The sequence below is a fragment of the Capsicum annuum genome, chromosome 5 (assembly GCF_002878395.1).
Source record: "Capsicum annuum cultivar UCD-10X-F1 chromosome 5, UCD10Xv1.1, whole genome shotgun sequence".
Taxonomy (NCBI): Eukaryota; Viridiplantae; Streptophyta; class Magnoliopsida; order Solanales; family Solanaceae; genus Capsicum; species Capsicum annuum.
In genome coordinates this window covers 186,417,301-186,433,415 of record NC_061115.1, presented here as the reverse complement: position 1 = coordinate 186,433,415, position 16,115 = coordinate 186,417,301, and the positions used below count along the sequence as shown (strand labels likewise).

The 16,115-nt window shown below is 32.0% G+C and overlaps 1 protein-coding gene across 1 annotated transcript; it reads left to right on the top strand.

The window, feature by feature from the left end:
• Positions 1-6,447: 6,447 nt before the first annotated feature.
• Positions 6,448-7,065, top strand: LOC124898580 (secreted RxLR effector protein 161-like). The gene is made up of 2 exons (XM_047412217.1): positions 6,448-6,649; positions 6,743-7,065. Exons 1-2 carry the CDS (start codon positions 6,448-6,450, stop codon positions 7,063-7,065), a joined length of 525 nt encoding a protein of 174 aa, XP_047268173.1.
• The last annotated feature ends 9,050 nt before the right edge of the window (positions 7,066-16,115 follow it).

Genomic DNA, 16,115 nt, shown 5'->3' with positions numbered 1-16,115 from the left:
GCCCCTGTAGTGAAGTTAGAGTAGAAAGTGACCATTCTTTAGGCAAGGAGAGATTGTGAAGGAGTGGCATCTGTGAGGGCAGACCTTGATAGTTTACGGGCGAAGATTCACTCTGGATAGCCTTCCTTCAGTCTTGATAAGACGGAGATTGCTTTTCCACCGGAGACTTCAGGCCCAGTGCTTCCATTTGATAATTTGTTTGGAGAGGGTCATGAGGACATTGATGATGAGGTCGAGGTTGATCTTATAGAGGGGCTACCTGAGGCTTCACAAGTTGAGCTCGCCATGCAGTTATCCAGGGATGAGAAGCATGCACGAAGGGTTGGGGCTAGTTCTAGAACTCGGCATGATGATAAGTCACCCTTCATAGCAGATTCAATGAGAAGAGCCCAGTCTGACGAGGATCTCATTGAGATAGTGAGATCATTCACCGACTAGGATCCGAGCGCCTAGTGCGCCACAGAGAGTCTCTACCCTCCTCTACTCTCTTTTACTTTTGCATTGGGGACAATGCAATATTTTTAGTGGGGGTGCGGTATTGTTATGATTCATTCGGTAGTCGGTACCTACTGTCTTGGTTTATGGCATGTAGTTTGATAGATTGTGGAGACATATTCTATTTTATTACTTTTGATGTTTATGGCATTTTGTTCTTATTTTATTATTATTGACATTGCTTTGGATGGCCCTTGTCTGGCATTTTGATAATGATGTCAAATATTGTCATTTTATTTTTTGAATTTGTGTCATGCGCTTAATTTAAATATGGTATCCGACTGTGCGCATTGCTCTTGTTGCCTTTTGTATAAACGTGTCTAATAAACTCCAAGGGTTTTCTTCGAAACTCAGTTCTTTCCTAAGGAGCAATTTTTTATTTTCTCTTTCTTTTGTCTTTTGTTTTTAGTTTAGTTTAGTTTCTTTGTCGAACCGAGTGACAATTCTCCATGAGGGATGGCGAGGCGACATCCTTAGGTGAACTATCTAGTCATTTTGATTAACTAGGAAGAAGCAAAAATTTGAAAATACTTCCAAAAGGTCAGTGGCAAGGAATAAAATATTTTTGAGAAAAAATAAAAATACAGGTGTAAGATCAAGGATGTCTCGAGTTTTCTTTTGAGTGAGACCATTAAACTCAATTTTTGGCTCTCTCTTTACAAAATTGAGTCAGTGACTCGAAGTTACTTATGAAGCCCAATTTGCTCAAATTGATTGGGAGACTAACTTTTTGCTCTATGAGTACGATGCCATGAGTGATAAGATTTTTGAATAATTCTTGTGCATTTGTGTCCCGAGTGTATTCAAAGCGAAATTCTAGGCAAGTTTGGTTTGGAGGATGACCCGAGGCCCTTTTTGACCCGTCACATAGCCAAATTCTCACCTTAACATTATTCCCTAGTTAACCCATTCAAACCTTTTTGCCCTTTATTCTTTCTTATTGTAATGATAACCATGTTAAAACACCTAAACCATTTTGAAAACCTCTCTTTTGGCACTTAACCTCCTTTGATGTATTGCATGATTCTAGATAACAGATTATAGGCAAAAGCCTAAGTTTGGGGGCTTGTGTATTTGGGAGAAGATGATCAAAGAAAAGATAATAAAGGTGTATGTAAGGATGTCAATACATGTGCTTAAAAGAAGAGATGTGCTTGATGATAAAATTGAATAGCCTAGCCCGTAGAACTTAAAAAAAATTTGAATAAGTGAGGGGCTAAGAAAGGCTTATAGGTATAAAATCTCTAGAAAAAATCAAAGAAGTGAAAGAAAGAAAATGGTGGCTTTGAATGGGTTGGTAAATGCTAAAAAAATAGTTAGGAAAGTATGGGAAATGATTTGAAAAAGAATAAGGTGGGTAGTTTGAAAATTTTGAGGGTAGAAAGGATTGAATATTGCATTGAAGAAGGCCCTTTAGTCACTTGATCCATATGTATTCCTTCTAGCACCTTAAACCTTCATCTTGACCCGTAAGACCTTGGTGATTCCAAACTAAGTAAGTCTACATTTGTGGCGAAAAACACAAAGGGCAAACATATGGTTCTATTCAATATACTTGAATTTCTTTGTGAGAGTGAGTGTGAATTCTTTCTTTATTTGAGCTCCCTTAAGAATTGAAATGTCTTTAGTGTGTGGAGCTAACTCTTGTATGTGAGCGGCATCAGTACTTTTGGGTATGTTTTACTATCAGTTTGGGTAAATGAGTGAATTAAGTTGCATTGTGAATATTGAGACAATCTTTGATGATTTTGTGTCTTATCTTAAGATGTTTTGTGATTTGGAAAATTCATTTGATACAAACTTGCATCCTTGCTTCATAAATTTGGTGTTGTAATTGAAAAATTGACACCAATACATTGACATCTAGCCTACCCATGACTTTTAGCTAAAAATTGAATAAATGGCCAAATACCCATGCATGATCCCACACATATAATTGCATAACCCCAAGGCTTATTCTCAATTTAATTCACTCTTAGCATTCTTCAACGTCAAGCTAGTGCACTAAAATTGAAGTAGTTGTCATTTATAAACAAAGTTAAACTAAATCCCCCATTTTACATTTATGCTTGCTTTATTCACACTACGGGTCATCTTTTAGTAGACTATTAGTATTCTTGAGTTTTGAATTCCATGCTTTCACTCCTTGTGGATTCAACCCCAACCTAAGTTGGGTTATTATATTGACAACGATCGCTTACACCCATTCAAGAGTGTAATTTGAGCATTATCATCATGCTTCTAATGTATTGCTACAACAGCAGTATCGTGAAAAGGGATTTAAAAAACATTCTGAATTGATTACATGTCTACTTGTGGTAGAACAGAATAATACTTTGTTAATAAAAAATCATAAAGATCGTCCCACTAGATCTGCTTCATTCCCTGAAGCGAATGTTGTAACAGTGCATGATCAACCTGAAATAAGGTAAAATTATTATCGCGATCGTGGTCGAGGCCATGATCGTGGATGTGGGCAAGGACGTGGCATAGGACGAAATAATTATCATCATAATAGTGAAAATAAATAAGAGAATAATAAAGGTTCTCAAGATAATCCTTCACAGGGTAAAGTTAATATTTGTCACCGATCCTCCAAGTGACTGACGACTCGTGAGCTCGCAGGGCTCATAGGATGGGAAAAGCCCTTCTCTTCATTTCATTATTTCATTGACGGGTTTTCACGACGTAAGTCAGTGGAAGCAAAGGGGCAATCGGCTGCCTAAAGGACCCCATTTGTGGTTGAAGGCTAAGTTCATTCTTCGATATATCTCATTCCGCTATGCTAGTTCAGGTATGGAAGGTCATTGGGCACGTACTTGTCGTACGCCTGATCATTTTGTCAAATTTTATCAAGCTTCCCTTAAAAATAAAGAAAATAATGTAGAAGCGCACTTGACCTTTCGAGGTGATGATAATGAAGCAGCTCTATCAAATACATATAATGATATTGAGGCAAATCTTGCTTACAAAGATGATGACTTTAAGGGCCTCTCAGATATTACTCATTTGAGAGATGAATATTTTTATGAGGATATTGATTGAAGAACTGGTCACCTTATTAGATAATAAATTATAAAGAAAGTTATTGTTTTCTTTTGTTTGCAATTATGTTTTTCTGTTTTATTAAAGTACTATGTATTTCTAATTTCTACATTTCTAATGCAATTTCTTATGTTAGTTTTTCAAATTTCTTATAGTATGTTTTTTTTTAAGAATATGAAAATTTTTCAATCATTAGTTGGATCCAAAATCAATTACGATGATTTATGTCTTATAAATAGTGCTACCACACATACTATTTTAAGAAATAAGAAATATTTCTCTTATTTGGTGATGAATGAAGTGAATGTTAATACTATAGATGGTAGTGCAAGATTAATTGAAGGATCCGAAAAAGCTAACTTATTACTTATCGGAGGAATAAATTTAATAATTGATGAAGCATTATATTGTAGTAAGTCTTAGAGAAACTTGTTAAGTTTCAAAGACATTCGCCAAAAAGGCTATCATATTGACTATAAATGATGAAAAGATTGAATATCTTTATATTACTACAATAATGTCGGGTAATAAATATATACTTGAAAAATTACCTACTCTTTCTTCCGGCTTATACTATACAAGTATTAGCACTGTTGAAACACATGTCATAGTAAATCAGAAATTTACTACTTTAAACAATTTTATTATTTGGCATGACAGGTTGGTTCATCCCGGTTCTAATATGATGCGCAAAATAATTGAAAATCCATATGGACACTCATTGAAGAACCAGAAAATTCTTCAATTTAAAGAATTCTCTTGTGTTGCATGTTCTCAAGGAAAATTGATTACTAGACCATCAATAATTAAAGTGAGAATTGAATCTCCTGCATTTCTAGAATGTATATAGGGTGATATATATGGGCTCATTCACCCTTTGTGTGGACAATTTAAGTATTATATGGTTTTAATAGATACATCTACAAGATGGTCACATGTATGTTTATTATCAACTCGTAATTTGGGCTTTGCGAGATTACTTGCTCAAATAATAAAGTTGAGAGCATAATTTTCAGATTATACAATAAAGACAATTCGTCTTGATAATGCTGGTGAATTTACATCTCAGTCTTTTAATGATTATTGTATATCAACTGGAATAACAATTGAACATCCAGTTGCCCATGGATGCCCACGTTCATACTCAAAATGGTCTAGCAGAATCATTGATTAAACGCCTTCAATTAATCACTAGACCAATTCTTATGAGAATAAAACTTCCCATTTCAATATGGGGTCATTCTATTTTGCATGCAACAGCTCTTTTACGGATAAGACCCACAAGTTATCCTAAAGTCTCTCCATTACAATTAATTATTGGTCAAGAGCCAAATATTTCCTATCTAAGAGTTTTTGGGTGTGCGGTATTTGTTCCAATTGCTCCACCACAATGCACAAAAATAGGTCCCCAAAGAAGATTTGGGAGATATGTTGGATATGAATCTCCTTTTATTATAAAATATTTGGAACCTATGACTGGAGATTTATTTACGACAAGATTTGTTGATTGTAATTTTGATGAAACAATATATCCAACATTAGGAAGAGAAAATAAGCAGCTGAAAAAGGAGATAGACTGGAATACATTATCATTATCTCACTTAGATCCTCATACAAATAAATGTGTCGAAGTTCAAAATATAATTCATTTACAGAACATTGTAAATCAACGGCCAGATGCATTCACTGACCTATCAAGAGTTACAAAATCTCACATTCCAGCTGCTAATGCTCCCATTCGAGTTGATGTCTCAGTAGGACAATTGACTAATACAAATGAGTCTAAACCACACTTAAAATGTGGTAGACCAATCGATTCCACAGATAAAAATCCTTGAAAGAGAAGACCGAATTATCAAAATAATCGTAATATGGAAGAAACTACTCAAGAAGAGCAGCAAGACATAACAACTGATAAAACCACAAAAGAGGTTCAGGTACCTGAAAATAATGAAAATAAAGATATCTTAGTTAGTTATGTCTCATCAAGAAAAATATGAAATCGAAATGATATAATTATAGATAATATTTTTGCTTATAATATTGTTAATGAAATAATACAACAAGATGAGGATCTTGAACCAAAATCTGTTGAAGAATGTAGACAGAGAAATGATTTGCCAAAATAGAAAGATGCAATCAAAATTGAATTGACTTCGCTTGAAAAACACAAAGTTTTTGGACCTATAATCCAAACACTTGAAGATATAAAGTCAGTGGGGTATCGGGTTTTGTCCGAAAATGAAATGAGAAAAATGAAGTCGTTAGATATAAAGCACGACTTGTGACACAATGATTTTCTCAAATACCTGGAATTGATTATATGGAGACATATTCGCCAGTGGTGGATGCAATAACCGTCAGGTATCTTATAAATCTAGCAGTTCATGAATGACTTGATATGCATCTGATGGACGTTGTCATAGCCTAATTTTATGGCTCATTAGACAGTGATATTTATATGAAAATTTTTGAAGGATTCAAAATATCTAATGCGTATAAATATTCTCGAGAAAATGATTCAATCAAGCTTTAGAAATCCTTATACAGATTAAAACAATTAGAACGCATGTGGTATAATCGCCTTAGCAAAATACCAATTGAAAGAAGGGTATAAAAATGACCTAATCTGTCCTTGTATCTTTATTAAAAGATCTAGATCTAAATTTGTCATAATAGTTGTATCTGTTGATGACTTGAATATCATTGGAACTCCTGAAGAGCTTCCAAAGACAGTAGAATATTTGAAAAGGAAATTTGAAATGAAAGATCTTGAAAAAGATAAAATTTTGTTTTGATCTACAAATTGAATATTTTACGAATAGAATTTTTGTCCATCAATCCACATATACTGAAAATATTTTAAGGAGATTTTATATGAATAAAGCGTATTCATTAAGTATCCCGATGGTTGTGCGGTCACTTGATATTAATAAAGATTCATTTCGACCTCATGAAAATGATGAAGAACTTGTTGGAGCTGAAATATCATATCTTAGTGCAATTGGGGCATTAATGTATCTTGATAGCAATTCACGATCAGATATATCTTTTGATGTAAATTTATTAGCAAGATTTAGTTCTTCTCCAATACGAAGACATTGGAATGGTATAAAGCATATATTCAGATATTTTCGAGGAACTATTGATATGAGATTATTTTATTCAAATGATTCTGATTCGTAATTAATTGGTTATGCAGATGTAGGATATTTGTCTGACCCACATAAAGATCAATCTCAGACAGGTTATTTGTTTATACGTGGAGGTACAGTTATATCATGGCATTCAACAAAACAAATCATGGTTGCAACATCTTCAAATCATGCAGAGATAATAGCCATTAATGAAGCAAGTCAAGAATGCGTCTGGTTGAGGTCAATAACTCAATACGTCCAGGAAACATGTGGCCTTCCTTTGAAAATGAATATTCCAACAATATTGTATGAAGACAGTGTTGCATGCATAGATCAATTAAGAGGAGGATACATCAAAGGAGACAGAACAAAATACAAAGATAGGTGAAATAGATGTTCAACAAGTTCGTTCAAGCGATAATCTAGCAGATATATTCACTAAAGCATTGCCACATCAACCTTTGAGAAGTTGAGATACAAGATTGGGATGTGTCGTCTCCTAGATATTAAGTAATATTTTTATCAGGGGGAGTAAATACACGCTGCACTCTTTTTCCCTTAACCAAGGTTTTATCCCACTGAATTTTCCAGGCAAGGTTTTTAATGAGGCAGCAAACAATGCGTATTACAAACAACTATGTACATCCTATCCTTTTAATTTTTCTTATACATGGACAACCAAGAGGGAGTATTGTGAATAAATGGCTAGGGGATGGCCATGTAGACCATTCACTGTAGCTCACCCACATCTCCAAGGCATATAATGCCTATAGATATCTCCCCACTTTACATGTAAAAAGACACACAATCAATAAAATACTATTGCTAAAATTACTCATTCTATTCTCTTCATTATATATTTAAATCTCTTTCTATTTCTCTTTCTTCCTTCTAATAAATTTTAATCGTTCTTTATATTATAACATGTTGAAAACATATGACTTTTTACTTAAGTGTTTTTTATGAGATATAAACATGGATAAAACATATCTCACCTCACATATAATATTTTTGTAGTATTTTACAGGTATGGATTCTATATCACAGAAGATAGAAAACTAAATAACTAAAGTAGAACATTTCTATTGTCATCATCAAGCTAATCTAATTTATCTAATCAAAATAACAGAATGAGTTATAAAATCCTTGTCAAGTTGTGATAATTGTTTGATCCTGAAAACCCGCATCATTTGACATATTTAAAGATGAGTCGAAACATTATTTCACTATCTCTTTGAGTGGACAACGCCCTAGCACTCGTATAGATCTTAAACCCACCAGATAAATAAAAACACGTACTTGGTAAGCGCTTCATTGCAGTCAGGCCTAATACTAGCCTATCAACTAGAATCAACCTTCAATCGTGATTGCTCGTTGCTTTGGCCCCTCCGATTTCGACATCTGAGATCTAAGTCAGCTCCAACAAAGACCTTTCGATTCCCCGCAGCTGGCTATATTGGGCAATATAAATCTTGGCCCAACTACTTACCCAATTATGATAGGAAAAAAGCCATTGTACAGTAATTTTTAAAATAAATAGCCCAAGTTTGATATTTTTTCAAAAAGTGACGTCGGATATATTATTTTCACTTTATAGTCATTTCCTAATTTGGGTTATTTTAAGGGAAAAATTCAGAAATAGCATATTTATCCCCTTAATTATGAGTTTCATAGCATCAGCTTCATAATTACATAATATAACAAGTTGTATTTTGTATTTTTGCAAAATGTTGCTACAAAAATACAAATACATATGATTTTTACTGCCCTTATGATCGATATGTATTTTGAATTTTTACAAACTGTTGCTACAAAAATACAAATACATACAAATACATATGCTACAAAATATAATTTGACAAGAGTGTTGCTATTTTTTGTAATTTAATACTTAAGTATGCTACTTTATGTATTTTTTCCTTATTTTAACCCATGTAGTTCAGATACAGTCCATATACAATGCTGATACAATTCATATACAATACAGATACATTTTTCGACTTGGGCCATTCGGCCTATTTAAAAATATTTCAGTTTTTTTTTTGCTATAAATTTTTAACTGAAAAATATTCTTTTTTTCTTTTTTATTGTTTAGAAATAATAATTAAATACAATTATATAAAATTGGTATAATTGTTATATAGAATATGTATCTAATATATATATATATATATATATATATATATATATATATATAGAGAGAGAGAGAGAGAGAGAGAGAGAGAGAGAAATTGTATAATTCTATCAAATATGTATATATAAAAAAATGTATAAAAATTATATAATTGTTGTATAAAATGTGTAAAAAATATATAATTATTATATAAATTGTGTATCAAAACTATATAATTTTCATATAGAATATTTATATGTATAAAATATGTATAGAAACTGTATAGAAGGTGTGTAGAAATGGTATAGAATAAGCCAGCAAATTGAAATGACTAGAAAATAAAATTTAAAAAAATAATAATTTAATTTGAAGTGTTGTTTTTGTTCTTTCCCCATTATGATATTGACGGGGCCTTTCTCTAGGATTGTTGGGGGAAATGCTTTGATATTCGATTATGATGTTGTCATTTAACTTGTGCTTATTTTCTTATTCCTTTTGTATACATGCACCTGCTTTTGGATATTTTTTAAATATATGGTGTTTCAAGTTAATCTTGACAACTCTAAGTTCGGACATAATGTTTGAAGTTGCATATAGTTGTTAAAATAATTGAAGTTCATTCAAGCAAAAATGACTATTGTCTAACCATTTTCTGCCTTAACTTTGGGCAAATATATGATGAACTCCACTCATATGTTATTGGAAATATTATGTCTGAAATTTTATTTTTTTTCAAGTTTGATTTTAAACGTGATATCTGAAGTGGGCATGTGCGCGAAATAATTAATTTGACATTTGGAAGCGACAATTTTATTTTTATTTTTTTATTTTTGATTTTCTTTAGAGCGGGTCCAATGAATATGAAAGTGAAAAAAATAAAAGGAAAAAAGAAGACAAAATATTTTCCTAATTACTATATTTAAACCAGACAATTAAGTGATAGTAAGGTTACCATAATTAAACACCAACCTCCTACTTCCCTTGACTAAAAAAGAAAACAGTTAGCAATGAATAAATTTTATCACTACATATCAAAAATTTATCGTTGGTCCTATTTAGTAATATATTATATATAAAAAAAATAGTTATCTACATGAGTTATTTAACGACGAACTTCATAACTAACTTCTTGTTTTCTTTTTAGTGCTTGCAAATCACATTTATTTATAGTTGATCCATTCGTACACAGCAAAATCTTTTGCTTGGCCAAGGGGACAACTAGTGTTGGAAGGATATTGTGAGAAGGTACTACAAAAACAACAGATCTTATAGGTATTTTATACGTTCTCTAGCCTTTTAGATTAAATCCACAATTAAGTTTCCACATGTCTGTGCGATAAGTTGTTAGGGGACATTAATTATTGCATTTGATGTGATATAGAAGTGGTATCTTCTCATAGTTGTTTTTAATATATATATATATATATATATATATATATATATATATATATATATATATATATATATTCCTCTGTTTCTACTTATTGTCATCTTTATTAAAAATTAATATTTCTTAATATTTGTTATTTTATAAAATCAAGACATAAATTAGTTGATTGTTTCCACTTTTATCTTAGCAGAGGAATAAGTAAGGGTAATTTATTCAAATTACCTTCTAGTTAATACTTTTTTTTAAGGAATTTGCAACTTAAAAAGGTAACAAATAATTAGGAATTGAGGGAATAGCTTTTAATCAAATTAAGGGAAAGGCATCGTTTCCATCCTAAACTATATCCGAAAAGTTGAAGTCACACCTAAACTATATTAATGACCTATTACACACCTAAACTATAAAAAAGTGAAACTATTTACACCCTAAATTTGACGTGAAAATAAAATTAAATTAAAAAGAAAAAAGGCGCGTCTATAGCTAAAATTATTCTTTAAAACCCCCACCATAGCACCCAGCCCCACATAAATTCTCTCTCCTTCAACCCCATTCTTATTTTTTTTCTATTTCTCTCTCAATTTTCTTTCTTCTTCATTTTTTTTCAATTCACAACCACTGCTCCTTGTGGTTGACGAAAATGATTTTTCCATACTAGTTTTTATAGAGAAAAAGAGTAGTTGAATTGGCGTGTTGAAGTGAGAAGAGTTTCACCAGACACAGTTCAACTATTGCTTTCTAAATTCAATTCATCTTATTGATGTACTTTCAAATTAATCTGTTCATGGGAGAAGAAGTTCAATTCAATTATATTTGTACTTTCAAAATTCTTTACTCATCTTGTTGAAAATCATTGAAATTAAAAAAAAAAGTTTGATCGAAATTTTTTTTGATGAGACTTGTAAAGATTGGAGAAAAAGAAGAAGAATATGACATTGAATTTGAATGAAGTTGTTGCTTGGGTGTATTGGTTTTATATCAACAATGAAAGAAGAAGATGACATTATGGACGTTGGGAAATTGAAGAAAAGGAAGAAGATGGTTTTGGACATTGAAGAAATTGAAGAAAAGAAGAAGAAGAAGATGACTTTGAATTTGAATGAAGTTGTTGCTTGGGTGTATTGATTTTATATCATCTTCCCGTTAAGAATATGATCCAGTTAAATTTTTTTTCTTTTTGGTAATTGAAGAAAAAGAAGAAGATGGTTTTGGACATTGAAGAATTTATTGAAGAAAAAGAAAAAGATTTTGGACATTGAAGAAGATGATTTTGGACATTGAAGAATACCTGCACTTCCATGGTTTTGGACATTGAAGCAAAAAACATAATTATTTAAATAAAAAAAATTATGAAGAAGAAAGAAAGAAAGAAAAAGGATTTAAATTAAAAAGAAGAAAGAAAAAAGAAGAATTTATGAAAATAATAAATTTATTATTTTTTCGGATGATGCTGACGTGGTACTGATGTGACACTGGCAGCGCGTGTAAAACACCACACTGCATGCAAGTGGTGTAATGCCTGACATGGTGTAAAAAGTATCATTTTTTCTATTATTAAGGTGTGTAATAGGTAACTAGTATAGTTTAGATGTGGCTTAGACTTTTCGGGTATAATTTAGGGTGAAAACGATGTCTTTTCCCATCAAATTAACTAAAACTACAATAATTGATCATGAATTGCTTCAAAATGATCTTTTAGGATTAATAGTGTTCTTTTTTACTCTTCAGCATAACTTAAACCCTCAATCTACTGATTGATTGTGAAGGTGTTCAATCACATGAGCAAAGCCTCACTTTGTCACCATACATATTGTGAATTTCGAACACATTCGACCATTAACTTCTTTAAAAGAACATATTCCAACAACAAAACTGTAACTGGAAAAATATCAAATCTAATTCCGATAACATCAATGTATAAGTGAAGTTCTGGACCATCAAACCACATAGTGAGCTGTGTTAAAAAATTTACATATGATGTTGATCGTTGAGTGTATATAAGTACTTTCGACGTTCCAGCTCATATGACATTTTTTATTTGTCTGTTCGAGATTGAAAGACATTACCGAAATATTTGAAAACAATTAATTTTATACTTTTTGTTCATCTTTATTTAACGAGAAGTTTTTACATATCATGTAAATATTACGACATATTTGATATCAAAGATTTTTGAAACATAGATATTTCTTTCGTCTCAAATTACGTGACATATTTAATTTTTGCATAACTTTTAAGTAGAAATTAGTAAGAGATGCAAATAACTAATATAACTTTATTTAATTTTGGTCAGATAAATCTTATTCAATTAAGATGGATATAATGACCTAATCTGTCATTACTTATAACTATATCGGGATGAGTGCGGGCTACAGATATCATTGGAATTATATCTGTAAAACTTATGTGGGCCACGTATGTTAAAATTTTGAAACATAAATAAGTTGGGTCGGGTTGACGTCAGCCTGGTATAGCGGAACTTATTCTGCTATGGCGGTATCACTATAGCAACACGCCAACCATTATAGCGACACGACGCAAATCAGAAATTCACTTAACGGATTTTTATTTCTTTTCTCTTCACAAACTAAATCAAAGATGTGGTGGTGGTGGAGCGAGGGGGCTCCAAAAATCCTATGAGTTGCCTCCTATGTCTTGGAGCTATGGAGAGGGCAAGGTGGGGTGAACAGGTGCAAATCCATGAATTTTCAAGGAGTAACGCGTTTGTAATCTTGGCAATAGGTGGAAAATTGCATTGGTTCGTCCTATTTCTGTAGTATAGAGCCGAGTTAGAGAAGACGAATGTAACATAGATGGACGGTTTATTTTATGTTTCAGTCTTCGGACAAGGAGTTAGGTTGGCTAAAATCAATTAAAGTTTGAGTTACCTATGGAAAGGGGTTATTTTCTATACCTTATCACGTTATGTTGTAGTTAATATATATATTGGTTGTTTCACTGTTGTAGACAAAGTTTGGAGTAGAGGTGAAAAGGCAAATTACCTGTTTTTAGTTAAACTTTTACAAAAAGTGATGATACTATGTAGGGTGTTGGTAAGTTTCCGAAGAATTTAGGGTAGTATTTGGTATCGTCGTTCAGGATGGGGTATTGGGTGAGGTGTCATGTCTAAGGCCCTAGACACTAGGTTAGGTGATGATGTTATAGTTTAATTCAATTTGTATTATATGTGCGTGTTAACTATTTTGTAATGTGGCTTGTTAGTGCATGTTGTTTGGTGTGATTCAGTTCAAATAATTTCTATCTTGTTGTATGCCTTTGACATACCTTACTGATTATTGTGGAATGTCTTGATATTTGGAATGTTATCACGGCTTATTGGTGGAATAAGATTGGCAGACATTATGTAAGGGGTCAGGAGCGGAGCCAGCCCTTTGTTAGGGGTTCGTCTGAATCCCCTTCGATGAAAAATATATCATTTGTACATGATTAAAATTAATTTTATGTATCTATAGTAGGTGTTGAACTCCCTTCTATTAGGTTTTCTTCAAATATTGAATCCTCTTAGTTAAAATTCTGACTCCACTTTTATCTAGGGTTAGGTACATGCACGAAATTTGTCCCACTACAAGTTATGTTTAGAGGATGGTCATGACACCATAGCGTGTATGTACAAAGATCAGGTGAGTTTGAAGGTTTCAAAAGGGAATTGGAAAATATATTTATGTGTGGTACTTGCTTACTTTTCTTGATAATTGTTTAAGTGGTCTTGACTGGTTTGACTTGACTTGGTGTTTGGGTTGATTGCTTATAATTTGACTATTAATTCTTATTATTGTTTTATTATTTTGTGTGTTTAATGTTGAGCAAGGAATTCTGTATGTGTAGGATAGAGAGAAAAATGAGAGTATGTTATGAGTTAAATCGGGCCTAATGTTTGGGGACATTCAGATGGGTCTTCTTTATGTATGATAGGTGTCTTATTAAGGGTTTTCACTCATGGAATTAGTAGAGTAAAGGAATTAGTTGGGGTTGATTAATGTATCTAATAAAATGTATGTTTTCGTTTGAATATTTATGTTATACATGTATAATCTAATTTGGATCAATCGTGATGTCTATCAGTACGTGTGGTTTGTACTGGTACTACTCTTGATATACCCTTTTTCATGATTATTGTGATAGTGATTCCTTGGCAGCTCCCACTTTTCTTATCAATGATAGAAGTTGTGTCCAATTTTACTTCTGTCTTAGCAGCTCGTATACCTATTTAGACTATATCCTAGGATAGTGTATATATTCCGCATTTGATTTTGTAACTTGTTGTAATAAAGGTTGGTAATTTCTGTTAAATAAAGACCTCTATTTGACTTCTTACGAGGTTTGTAAGGGATTCTCTTATCTAGGTGGACGAGAATAGATGCTCTCATGATCTAATAGTTTGGGCTGTAACAATGGGTAAATTGAAAAAAAATAATTAATTATCTTTTGAATTCTTAAATATGTCAACTATTTTGATATAAAAGTTTTTAACTAACATGCGGAATAATTTAGAACAGACAAGGTAATTGCATAAATATTATGACATATTTAATAACACAAATTTCAAAAAAAAGTCTGCAGTTATTTTTACTCGGAGTGAATAGTTTGTAGATAAAAATATCACGTCACATGATTTAAAACGGAAGTACTTTAGTAGGTGTAGGTGGTAGTTGATATTAAAAAAAGTTTTTAAAAGAAAAGTAGCTATTTTCTTTTTCTTTGCTATCACCTTTTCCGTAAAAGAATATATATTTCTTTTTTTTTTTTTTGGTTTTCCAAGATATTTTCACGACCGGCAGCCGTGAGACTAATCCTTCGTTTCACTGTCAGCGCACTAAGCGGTAGGGAACTGACCACAGAGTTTTCTCCATTCACCAGAGGTGGGGATCGAACTCTCATCTCTTGCTTAAGGGGTGAGGTGCTGAACCACCATACCAACCCTTGTGATTAAAAGAATATATATTTCGATTAGCAATAATCATCATAAATTCGACGTAACAGAGGAGAACATAAAAGTTGATCTAAATTTGAAAGAATCAGAATTCACGTTTGAAAGTGAAATATAATATTAATGATAGACTAACTTGTGTTTGATCCAATATATTAGTGATATCATAATTAATGTCATGAATTCTCCAAAAGCAACATTTTGTGACAAATATTTCAAGAGGAATTATTGAGCAATGCCAATTTTCTTTCTCTGACAAAGCTTATGTGATGAATCGGGATATACAATTGGTATCATGATCAAATATGATATTTACTTGATATACTGATTAAGAGATAAAATTATACCTTTATTTTTAACTTTAATTTTTGACATGAAATAAGCAATTAATTCTAACCGAAATCAATAACATGAATGAATTATATTTAGGCGTGTCATAAAATGAGAGGAAAGAATAAAAAAGATGGATCATTGTACAGACACACACATGGGGTTTGCTGCCAAAAATGCCATTTTGAAAACTATTTTGTCAAATAGACACACGTTATAAAATATTTTTTATATACCCACTTTAATCCACATCATCACTAACTTTTTAAACTCAACAAATTCACCCACAAGTTTTGTAATGATTAACTTTAATCCAATATTTTCAACTTAATAAATTCATCCATAAGTTTTTAATAATACACTTTAACCCACTCCATCATCCACCAGTATATATAAAATATATTGGGTTTTCAAAAATAATTTTAAAAAAAATCCAATAGCTTCCATTTTCCTCCAAAAAACTCCGATTTCGGCCAATTTTTCGACATTATTTTCCGACGATCAGCTCTAAATCAATCCACAAACATCATAAGCTTGTCTATTGCATCCATTGTTACCCCATTTGTTTGTTATCTTCTCAAACACACATTCCGCCATTGTTAAAAAACTTTAAATCACTCACATTTACTCAAAACCACTTTAGAAAGTACATTACAGCAG